This window comes from Triticum aestivum, chromosome 2B (assembly GCF_018294505.1).
Source record: "Triticum aestivum cultivar Chinese Spring chromosome 2B, IWGSC CS RefSeq v2.1, whole genome shotgun sequence".
Lineage (NCBI taxonomy): Eukaryota > Viridiplantae > Streptophyta > Magnoliopsida > Poales > Poaceae > Triticum > Triticum aestivum.
Genome location: NC_057798.1, coordinates 303731375 through 303743864, shown reverse-complemented (window position 1 = coordinate 303743864; position 12490 = coordinate 303731375). Strand labels below are relative to the sequence as shown.

General features: G+C 48.6%; 1 protein-coding gene across 1 annotated transcript; it reads right to left on the bottom strand.

Moving 5' to 3' along the window:
* Nucleotides 1–3276: 3276 nt before the first annotated feature.
* On the bottom strand, nt 3277–7486 carry LOC123041207 (actin-depolymerizing factor 9). The gene is made up of 3 exons (XM_044463883.1): nt 7352–7486; nt 6987–7252; nt 3277–3657 (listed from the first exon to the last, which is right to left on the bottom strand). The coding sequence occupies exons 1-3, from the start codon at nt 7352–7354 to the stop codon at nt 3507–3509; spliced, it is 420 nt and encodes a 139-aa protein (XP_044319818.1). The 5' UTR covers nt 7355–7486; the 3' UTR covers nt 3277–3506.
* Nucleotides 7487–12490: the final 5004 nt, after the last annotated feature.

The window sequence follows — 12490 nt, the reverse complement described above, 5'->3', positions numbered from 1 at the left end:
TGTACATCATATATATGTGCCTAGTGCACCAAAATGCATTACGAGTTGCACGGCCCAAACCTCATCTTCTACATCGTATCTATCGCAGGCCAATCCTAACCTAACCCTAGTCGCTGCTGCCACCGCGCCTCCATCGCGCCACCGCCGACGCTCCCTCGCGCCATCACCCACCGCCACCGCCGCCGCTACCTTGTAGCCGCCGCCGCCCCATGACGCCGCCTAACCCTCCTCGCTTCTGCCACCTCCACCCGCAGCCACCGCCTCTTCCTTCTGTCGTCACAGCGCTGTTCCCACACAGCCGCCGCCAGCACCATCTACAGCCGCCACCCGTCTCAGCTGCTTCATCCAGCCGCCGCTGCCGCGCGTCTCAGCCACCACCTCTCTCCCACCCGTAACCAGAGCCGCCGCCATGAGCTCCACGTTCTCCACCGCCTCCAACCCCTTCACCGGTCCGGACGTCAATCTCGTTCGTGATCTCAACATCCATGAGCGCGTTCCGGTCATTCTTGATCAGTCCACCGCCTCCTACTCCGCTTGGAAGTGGTATTTCTCCATGGTGTTTCACGAGTACTTGCTCCATAGCCACATTGATGGCACCGTGGAGTCCAGCCTCATGGTGAACGACGAGGAGTTGATGATCCTCGACTCCACAATCATCCGTTAGTTCTACCTCGCCATCTCCAAGGACCTCTTCCACACAGTGGTGGACGACAAATACGATGCCTACGCCGTCTGGACCAGCTCAACAACCTCTTGACCGATAACAGGCTCCAGCGCAAGGTCCTCCTCCACGGCAAGTTTTACGGGTCCAGCAGCTTGACTCATCCATTGATGATTTCAGCACGTGCCTCAAAAAACTCACCGATGAGCTCCATGATCTTGGCGAGATAGTCAGCGACGAGCTCCTCATCAGCACCCTCACCGCCGGTCTCAGTGAGGACTTTGGGAATGCCACCTCCAACTTTACTCTCATCCCGGAGCCAACCTTCGCCAAGGTGGTGGCATACCTCAAGCTGGAGGAGAGGCGGATGAAGATGGCGCGGACCCAGGCCACCCACACCGCCCTCACTGCCGGCACCGCTGGGGGCCTGACGTCGCCATCAGCGTGCCCCCCGCCGGTCCCGGCCTGCCACAGCCGACCGCTAATGGGGGTCGGCGCGGTGGGCGCAAGCAGCAACAGTCCGCCAGCGCTCAGTGAGGAGCCGCCCGCCCTCAGTAGCAGCTTCAGCTGGCCCGTAGTACGCTGGCCAGAATACATGGACCGGCGTTGTGCATGCCAATTCCATGCCGGTTCCTCGTGCTCCTACCCCTGGCATTTTCGGTGCGCAACCTCCCTAGCATCAGCATTTTGCGCCGCGCCGTAGCCCTACACGGCGCCCTATGGGTCTCTCTCCTACAGACAACCACTGTAGCCAGGAGGGCTGCCGCCGCTGTCCCTAACGGCCCCGCCACAGTCGTCGGGTCCCGCGCTTCCCCCCACGCCTTGGGACTCGGCCTTGCTGGCGACCCTGCACTCCGCTCCCACTGCGTCCACCTACACCGGCGGCGGCGACTGGTACATGGACACCGGAGCTACCGAACATATGGTTGCCCATCCCGGTAACCTCCACACCTCCTATCCTGTCCACACTTCCACTCGCATCACTGTCGGCGATGGTTCCTCACTTCCCATTACTCACATAGGACATGCATCTTTTCCGTCTATGTCTACTCCACTGTCATTATTTAACATCTTAGTTTCTCCTGATCTTATTAAAAATCTTGTTTCCGTTCATTCTTTTACATGTGAAAATCCTGTTAGCGTTGAGTTTGACGAGTGTGGTTTTTCTGTTAAGGACGCTCGTACTCGGATGGTGCTCCACCAATGTGACATCCCCGACGAGCTCTACCTGGTCCACTCCACTGCCACCACCACCTCCGCCACTCCTATTGCCCTTGCCACCGGTGTGGACCTTTGGCATACTCGCTTGGGTCATCCCAACCCTGCCACTCTTCATCATATACTTCAGAGTTTTTCATTCATATGTAATAAGATCAATGATCACTCTTGTCATGCTTGTCTCCTCGGCGAACATGCTTGTCTTCCATTTAGGGCTTCTTCTCATGTTGCATCGTACCCATTTCAGTTAATTCATAGTGATGTGTGGACCTCTCCAGTTGCTAGTAATACGGGCTATCTTTACTATCTTGTCATTCTTGATGATTTTTTGCACTATGTGTGGACCTTCCCGTTGCGGCGTAAGTCCGACGTTATTTCCACTCTCGCGCATTTTACTCCTATGTTTTCACGCAGTTTGGGCGTCCCATTCTCGCGTTACAAACATATAACAGGAACGAGTTCGACGACTTAGCTGTTCGCATTCTCCTCACGACACATGGCATGACTTTTCGTCTCACTTGCCCATACACTTCGCAACAGAGCGGTCACGCTGAACGCGTTCTTCGCACTCTTAACGATTGCGTTCGTATGCTTCTCTTTCATGCCAATGTGCCTCCGCGCTTTTGGTTTGAGGCTCTCACCACCACATCACTCCTCATTAACCTTCGACCCTATCGTACTCGCGGGAACTTTGCACCCCCATCATCTTCTCTTCGGTGCACCACCCTCTCAAGATGAGCTTCACATTTTCGGCTGTCTCTGCTATCCTAGAATCGTCGCTATCGCGCCTCATAAGCTTGCACCTCGCTCCGTCGCTTGTAGCTTCCTCGGCTACCCACCTAACACCAAAGGATACCGCTGCTACGATCCCGTCTCACATCGTGTGTTCACCTCACGACACGTTTACTTTGATGAGAAGGTGTTTCCGTTTCAGCAGGTACCCTCCGCCGTTTTGTCGCCGCCGGCCACCAGCGGCCCTCCGGCGATCCAGTCATGTGGACGGCCCCGCTCGGTCCTCGGACCGCCCCCGGGCTTTGGCGCCCCTCGCGCTATGGGACGAGCCGCGCCCCCTGCCGCAGGTCGCGCCCCCTCGATGCCGTCGGAGGCCTCTGTGCCGTCCTCGCCGCCTACATCGGGCGTTCCGGCATCGCCCGCCTCCTCGGACACCTCGCCGCACCCACCTCCTAGTTTTCTTTTATAGTTGAGGTTGTGGCCCCCGTCTTGTACACCATATATACGTGCCTAGTGCACTCGATCAATGCGTTGAGAGTTGCATAGCCCAAACCTCATCTTCTGCACTGAGAAGCCTAATGACCTATTTAATCTTTTCACACGCGTTGGGAAGACCAACAAATTGCATACATCCATACACCTTAAATAATTGGAACAAGCACATGGAAAATAAACAACGGAATTGGGAAATTATATGGGCATCAATGTCGACAGAGCTTATCCCGAAAACTGGAAGATAGCATATGGAACAAATGATTTAAACGATAATTGTAAGCCAGAGGTATCCCATGCCAATTAATCCATGGGCATGGCGAGAGCCGTCGATTGCGGAAGGGTTTCATATGGATATATTCCTTGTACGTTGTGAAGCTGGAGTATATGTACTTGTGCTTCATTAGTGAGCTCGGCTTTTTATGATGTCGAGGCTCATTTCACTGGGGTCGGTCGCTTGGATCTCGCACTGGATGCCGTCCATCTCCCTCCTGAACCTGTCCTTGGAGCTCGCATAAAGCATCTTGCTCCTTGTTCTTGCCGTGTCAGGAGACCTATATTATTAAAGTAAGGAAACACTAAATCATCTTAAGTGAAGGCATATATGTGTTGCCATAAATGTTATGCATATGGGGAGATTAATTAGTACTCCCCTTCTCCCATAATATGATGTGATATTATACGAAGATACCAAATGGAGACCGAGCTTCATGTAGGCCTTAATTTGAAAACTTTAAAATTCAAAATTTCTAGTTTCCAAAATTTCAGAAAAAATACACATATAACTAGAGACATAATTAATGTACATGTGTGCAAGTTTTCACGACGAAATACGTTAAAATAAAAGCTACAAAAAAATATGAGGCTTTTTAGCATATGTATTGTTCATGCTTACAGTCCTTGAATTTTTTTGTGCGGCTCGCAATTCAAGGTACTTCATGCTGAAATTGTACACATACACATTACATCATTGTACACGTGTATTTTTTTGAAATATTTAGAACTGGAAAGTTTGAATTTTCAATTTTTCAAAATTAAGGGCTTTATAGAGTCGGTCTCCAAATTGCCCTACTCTTATTATAATTGGTATATGAGTAAAATGGTACAGAAAATAGTTATCCAGAAGGTATGTGGATGTATATATTCGAATATCCAGCAGTAATCCAGTCAAATATGATTATTACAATGCACCACAATGTCATAAACTTTAGGAGGATCAAAACAGTGCTTCAAAGCTGTCGAATGAATACACACCACAAATCTAACTTTTCGACCAAAATCAGGCAAAACCATTTCTCAGTTGGTGCCAACAAAACTTCAATCAACATAACCCTATATTTTTTTTTCTCAAAACTATAAATTTTGAAAGGCATTTATGTATGTGTTTAAACCACCGTTACCAGACAATTCTGGAATGTGTAATAGTAGCACTACCTCTCCCCACCACACCCCAAACATGACCAGTATATCCATCTATATAACTTTTCTTTGAAAAGGTGGAATATCTCCGGCCATTTTCATTGACCGATGCACATAACCATTATATCATATTATTCCACATAACCAAACAAACCAAATACACATAACATCTATTCTGATGGCCTCATGGAGCTGCTCACTAGCAGACCCCGAGCACCAACCTGTCTAGCTAGACCCTCTGCACGCACTGCATGCGCACGCTCTAGGATCAGTTGTGTCCATCTTCGGTCGTGCCATTTCAGTAGTGATCAATGCATTCACCTCGTTAGGCCATACTACCGTCGACGTCACCACGACGCCATACAGTGCCACCATCATGCAGGTGTCCATCCACATGCCCTCGTCGCCGAAACTCCATTGCGCCATTGCCGCTGAGACCCGTCGTCGATGATGTGGTAGAAATCATGTTGCTCCTCCACATGTGCACTCGAGTCGGCACCTGCTCCAAAACGATGCCTCCAGCAGGGAGCGCGGCGCGAGACGTCGCCATCGTCTGATCCGGAAACGGATCTAGGGTTTCCCCAGAGCAGGACGAAAGGAGCGATGCGACATGCTATGACGATGCCTTTAACAAGATAACGATGCCAAGAGATGCCGCCATGACCATAGTCGAGGCTCTGTCTTCACTGATTGTCTTGTCACACATCTGACAACAGATGCGCCGCCACCTCCTAGCTGGCTACCACCACCATGCAAGAGCGCAACATGGGTGACCGTCGCCTCTACACTGCAATCCTGGCCAAACTCGACTTGGAACCTGACCTAGGGCCATAGACCGGGGAAGGGATCCCCAGATTCAGGCCACTAAGCCAAGGCCGCCGAGCTTGGACAACACCCAGGCTGCAACTGACATCACGCGCCATGATCCGGAGCATTGCCGTGCCCATCCCGCGGCGATGGCCGCTGCCACCTGCAACTCCAAGCCGCTGCGCCGCATGCCCGCCCCACCACTGGGCCAGGTGCCCCACCGCCACCTTCCTCGGGGCCAGCCCTGCCTTTGCCAGGGAGTCCTCACCGGCGGCGGCGAGACTAGGAGGGGAGGGGGAGGAATTGTGGAGGCTAGGGTTTTCTTTTCGAGCCACTAGGGAGGCGATGCGGGGCATCTCTGGGCCTCTCTCAAAACATTCCCCAAACACACCCTTCATCTTCTATCAGCTCCCTCAAACCTCACCCCTCTCCTATGATTTAATAACTCAATTAAGAATGCTAATGCTATGGTGCAGGCCACCATCCAAAACATAAATAAACAACATGCATATTAGTAATTTTAAGTAAGATAAAATCCAAAGAGATAATATGTGTCAAATTAGCATAGATTAGCACACAATTTTGATTAGCACAAATTATCACTAATTAGCATAAAATTGTAACATACAAACACCCGATCCCTTCTACATGTTAGTGTGGATTTGCTCCAAGTTATCACTGCTTAGCATATAGTCATGGATTGATAGCTACCGAGCCTATTCGCCACACCCTTAAGAAAATTAAGGGGCCTTGGTCCCCAACGCGACGGGGTGGGAGGGGTGCTTGAGCTCTACATGAGGGGCACTACTCTATATAAAAGACCGACAACTATCCATAAAAACTTTGTAGTGACATTGGTCCAAACGCCTCTTGCAATATCAAAGGCCCTCGTGATTGGTAATGACTAATACGTAATGAGATCGTGGTTGTAGAAAATTTTCAGCATTTTCTTGAAGGGGATTTTTTGCAGCGATTTGTTTATCCTGCCAGCATTCATTTATATATATATATATATATATATATATATATATATATATATATTTGTTGTCTACAAATGGTTATATTTGGACTGCCCATAAATACTTGAAAACTAATAATTGATTTTTGTACCTAAAACTATGTGAATTTCTTCTCACGGCATTTTTTTTAGAGATTTTCCCAAATAAAAAAGGTTTTCCAGAAAGAGGAAGAATCATAAAAAATCTATGCTACTAGAATTACAATAGCATATCTATGCTACTAGAATTACAATAACAGTATATGCGATCGAGAAAACTTATGATGAAACATGGTATAGTAGAGATTGAGGATACTCAGGACAACAAGTAAATAAGAAGGAATGGTTGTAGTGCCGAGTAAAGCTACACACACGGAGTTATTACGGGGTTGAGTCACTCGGCAATTTATGCTTGGCCATGGGTGTGGAATCGGCCCACCCCCTGAAAATCAGGGGGGTGGTTTAGTTAGTTGGAATATTCCCGTAGAACCTTGGTAATGATGTGCGAGTCTAGCATTTTTGCCGTAGCGCCTCTTACATGGTAAGTTTTTTCTTTTGCGGGTAAGTTGATGGACTGAGAAGCTCAAAAACAGAAGTTGATGGACAAAGGCTAATTTGCAATGGGAGAAAACACAATCACAATCATGAATAGGCACGTACCAGGAGAAGAAGAAGATCTTGCTCTTCTGGCAGTTCTCATCGGTTACGAAGTCGAGGTCATAGACTGCGTAGCGACACTCGTCAGCTGGGAGGCTGTTTGTGAATTCTTCGTAGCCGTAACCGGTCTCACCGAGCCTCTCCACCTTGATTTCCATGGACTTCTCGTCAATCTTGAACACGATGAACCTAAAGCTTCGTCTCGCCTTTAGGTCTGAGAACTTGATCTTACAGTCATCATGCACAGCCAGACCAGATGCAGAGTTCGCCTACAATTTATCCGACCATGCACATTGATTGATCAAGAACCAGTTCATTGGTATATATATATATATATATATATAGAGAGAGAGAGAGAGAGGGTTCACCATTTTTGCGGGTCTTCAAAGCCCCCTACACGATGTAGGAAACCGGAAATGGAGCTTGGAGGGGAGAGAAGGAGAGAGATGCTAGCTACAAGGGGGGAGGGAGAAGGTTTGCGCGAGAGGAATGTCATCGGGAGAAGCGAGAAACAAGGGAAGGTAGAGGAAAAAATAGGTTGGAAAGAAATTAGCACTCAGTTTGAGGCCATGCGCACCTCTCGGTCATGGGGGTCGACCACTCGACAAGCAAGGCTATTCTTGACTTCGTCCCTCATTTTTTACATTTAGACCGTTTAGCTTGTACGAGAGTTATTCCAATCCAAAGCATGATCACCCAATGCAAATCATGATATTGTTTCTTAATTTGAGGTTCAACGTTTAAGTAAATTCTTAGTGCTTTTTAGGTGTCTATGTTCCTGTAAAATAATATATTGTATTAAAGCTTGTGAAACTTGCATTGTTCTCTTTCTTTAGGTGTCTATATAAGTGTTGCATTGGACATGACCTTAGGCGCCCAAGAGAATAAATGTTATGAGAAGAAGAAACATAAACATTGCCCCACATTCCTGCATTATAATCTCTCCGTAGAGACAGTCATATGAAAATTTATGTCCATTCTTTTTCCCCGTGATGCTGAAAAAGGCATAAATCACATCTCTTGCGGAGGTACCAGAGAAAATCTCGACAAGAAATATAACTAGGCAATAGGCTTAGGAGGCGCAGCCACTACAGAAGGATCAATCGGTGTACACAATGGGGATGAAAGAGAGTGAGGGTGGAGTTGTCGCTGCTAGAGATAACACTAACAAATATGGCACTAATAGTAGCCAAATTACTCCTATAAAGAATGTTGAAGTACCTACCTCCTCGGGGGCACTCGTGCTCGTGCCGCACCGATGTCTACCTGGCGGCTTTACTCTCGTCCGATCGGGCCAGTGTATTCCTCACCACGCCGATGGCCTCAGAGGTCCATGACCCGTGGGCCGTGGACACGCTCGGGGACACCTTCTATGTAATGTATCTTGTTGCACCTATGTGTTGTCTTGTGCATTGGCCGGAGTGGCCGTCGACCCGGCTTATTCAGTTGTTGGCTTGTGCTGGGTCATATTATGTTGGGTATCTGCCGTTCGTTTGGTGGCCTACGTTGGGTTCGATTATGCTGGGTACCTCATGTTTAGTTGTTGGCCTACACTGGGTCGTACCTCTCGTGCGATGTTGCCTGGTCGGTGGAGGGTCATTGCTTTCCAGTTCCAGTTTGTCGGCCAATTTTCTTGTGTTGTCGATGGCCTTCTGGGTTGCTCAGAGTGGCCGTCTCGACATTTCATTCGGCTATTGGCCTGTGCTAGGTCAGATTATGCTGGGTGCCTCTCGTTCGACAGTTGGCATGTATTGGGTTGTGGCTCTCTTGTGTTGTTGCTAGGTCTATCAAGGGTCGTTGCTTTACGGGTCCAATTTGCCAGCTACTTTTGGTGTGATGTCGGTGTTCGGTTGGGAGATCCTTAGGGATGCTACTTATTGATTTTTTTGGGGGCGTCGTGGTGCTCGGTTCATCCGGTTTTGTGTAGCAGGTTTGGCATGGTTTAGCCGCTCTTGGTCTGTTCTCTGTGGCCGATTAGGAGGTCATTGGGAAGTTGCTTCTTGATTTGTTCTCTTTTCAAGGGTGGTGCTCGGTTTGTATGTTTGGTGTCACCTTAGTTGGCATGTCCTGATGTAATTGAAATATAATACTTGAGGTTGCTGATGGTATAATTTTTTGGGTTTATGACCTTATGACTTTCATTGTTTGGTTTTTAAGTTTGTATTTGTGAGTACATTTTTACCCTCTAGGTATTATCGTCGTAGAGCGCTCGCCGTATTGTAGCCCATAGGTCACACATCCCGGAAGAATGAACCATTCCGCCGTCTAAATCTTGGAAGAGTTGCAACAATGGTTATACATATTAAGTACATCATGTATGAAAATAATTTTTGTGCTATTGTTTTCCATTTTATCCTCTTACTATGCACGGATGCGGGGGGCTGTCATACAAAGCTATCTGCAACATTGCATCTCTGTTGGTTGAGTAGCGATGATTGTGTCGGTGGGGGTGGTATGCATGTTGCACTTTATTTGTCTGCTAATGCGCTCATTATGCTTTGTGCTGTCTGTGTGCCACTTTTGCCATTCCCTGGTTTCGTCAGCACAATTAGTTTCTGGCCCCACAGGTTAGGCTCGTGTTTCCTATCATTGTATTGCCCCCACCTTGCATTGCACATCGTCCATGACTCCATGCCGGTGGAGCGTGAGGCGATGAGACCCGCGCTGCTCCAGGAAAAGCCGGCGTATCTTCAACTTGCGCGGACATGGAAGCGCGCTCTGCTAACCCCATCCGACGGGGTCGCCTGGAGTGTCTCTTCAGGGCCATGCCTGACTCCAATCCTTCGCTCTTGCTCCCAACGCGAAGGAAGCTGCCCTCGCTGAACTTTGCCTACGGACCCCTCTATGTCCAAACACACAGTCAGAGCAAGGCAAGTTTACAGAAGGCATGACAATAATGACTTGTCGGGGGGATTTCATAACCGGGGCAACTGTACATGAGAGAAGCGGTCAGTGCGGGCAGTATGCTGAAAGTCTATCAATGTCCAAGTCTAGGGGCTCGAGGAAGGTGACCTTGCCCTTCTCCGGGTGACCAGGTAGGGAACCAACAAGGCTTGTCGTTGCGGGAAGACCCTTCTCAGATGGTTCAAGTTACTTAAAGACGACCCGCTCCATCTAGGGGCTGAAGCCAGGATTCCCCCACAGACCTTTTTCTAGCGTAATTGGGGCCCTGGCTTCCTAAGTTTCAACTGGAAGGGGCGTGCATAGTTTTTAGATCCGCTCTCTTTACTAAATCATGTAAAAATCGGGCTCAAAACCCGTAAATAGAAGACGAGCTAACCATAACCTCCACGCGCCGTGTGTGTGAAGCGGAAATTGATTTAATCATTACCTAAAGGGTTGCATGGTGCCTAATTGCCAACGTAAAATCCTACACTTGTTGTCAGGAAATGACATTACCACAAGTAGCTCCCGTATGCCAAATACAACTCAAGTTCTTGGACGGTGACCCTTTTGGCACATGAAGGAATCCAGCACCCCTTCACACGATAGCGATGCACGGTGAGACTAACACTCGTAATTAAATATGTTTTCTTGTCAGCCTTTGCGGGGGTTGCCCCCATCTGCAAGATCACAACAGAGATGGTCCGTAACCGTGCTTCTCCGCGCTTCTCGGCACAATGCCTCTCCATCGATCGTGGCGAGGATAAAAAGGGGGGAAACGACAACCAAGTCCTATCAAAAGTAACCCTGCTTTTATATTTCTCAAGGTTGGAGCTCTGTAGTTTTGAGTGGCTGACGCATGGAAGAGTGTTTCTGAAGGCAAGTTTCCCACTACCATGGTAGACTGGCAAACAGAATGTTCCTTTCCAAGGAATAACTAACAAGCCATGGGAACCTAATTCCCTGTGGACGTGCATCGGGCCTGTCTTGATGCCCCATTGCCAGCATTATGGAATACCTGCTCTTACCCGGCAACACGGAAAAAGGGGCGAACACTCAAAACTAGCAAAGGAAACACCAGCGGAAGGATCTACAGGGATATCTTCATGGCTAGATGAGTTTATCATTCATAATTGCAAAAGCATTCCACCACCTATAGGCAGATTTAACCCCTAAACAACTAACGGTGCACCGCGCCCGTTCTTGATCAATCTACAACACTACAAGAAAAACACTCCCGTGATAATACATGTTTGTCACAGTAGATCACATTTTCTGTCATGCATATACATCCATCACGATTTTATGACAGAATCAAGATAGTCAAACCTGTGCTGTCGTAGAAGTGTTTCATGACAATACCAAAATTATCATCATGGAAGTGTCTACTTCCATGACGATAAATGGAGCGTCATGGAAGTGCTTTTATCAAGGGTAACCGACACGTGGCATCCACCATAACGGGTCGCCGTTAAGCTATCGGGTTCTTGTTTGGATCCGATAACCTGTTAACCGCCTGAACCAATGGGGATTTTCCATGTGTAAAATTATCGTTGGCTGAAGAAAATACGTGTCGGCTCCGTGGTGGCCCAGATGTCGTCCATCCAATGGAGGAGACATGCCTATGATACGTCGACATGTGGTAGGGCCCAACAGAGGCCCATATAGGTTAAAAAGGCCGGCCCGGTCAAAAGGCTCGCATGATTTACTCAGGTACTAGTGGACTGGCCCACTAACGGCCTGCTTAAACATGGACCATTTACAACCCACCACAGGATCTGGCCCATTAATTGTTTGCCGAGTATTTGGCGCCAATTACGGCCCAGTGAGATTTCGGCCTGTTAGAGGCAAGATGTAGACATGGGCCCATTTTAGCCCGATGTGTCTTTCGGCCTGGGAATGGCCCATACTGCCCATGGACCATATATGGTCCGACGCGACATCCAGCCCACTAACAGCCCATGATCAAGGGGGCAATAGTTCGGCCCAACGTGACTTTGGGCCTGTTAAAGGCCTGTCATATAATTCGGCCTGTTGATGCCTATACTAAGCTTTCGGCCTCTTAAAGGCCCATGATATTAGTGGCCCAACTAAGGACTGAGATGTGTTTCGGCATGGTAATGACGCATCATAAAACTAGGCTAATAATGTCTCGGTCTACATTTCAGCCCGCTAAAGGCTCGTGGACGACTATTAAAAATTAAGGCCCAACATGCATTTCAGTGTGCTAAAGGCCATGGTATCTTCTGGGCTGTAACAGTTCAACAGAATATTCAGCCTGTTAATGGCCTGAATCTTCGTGGGCCCAACTAAGCATTGGGTCCACTAAAGGCCCAACTGAACGTTGGGCCCAATGAAGGCCCATGTAAAAAAGAAAAGAGTCATTGTTTGATGGCTCTCCACCCACCCACCCACCCGCCGCACCCCCAACCCTAGACACCTTGGCCACTGGTCTCCATGTCTGACCGTTGAATCCTGCATCTGATCCGGCCATCGTGTTTGGCGTCGCCTCCTCTCGTTCCTGGTTGGCATCTCCATGGCGGTCCATGATCCCATCCCCATTGGCTTGGATTTCTCATCGGGGATGGGCATGGCACAGGAGATCGGGTGATTGTTTCATCGCG

Coding starts and splice junctions, on each gene's coding strand:
- LOC123041207 (XM_044463883.1), bottom strand. Junction 3,658..6,986: donor AAGATCTTCTTCTTCTCCTG/GTACGTGCCTAT, acceptor TTAATAATATAG/GTCTCCTGACACGGCAAGAA.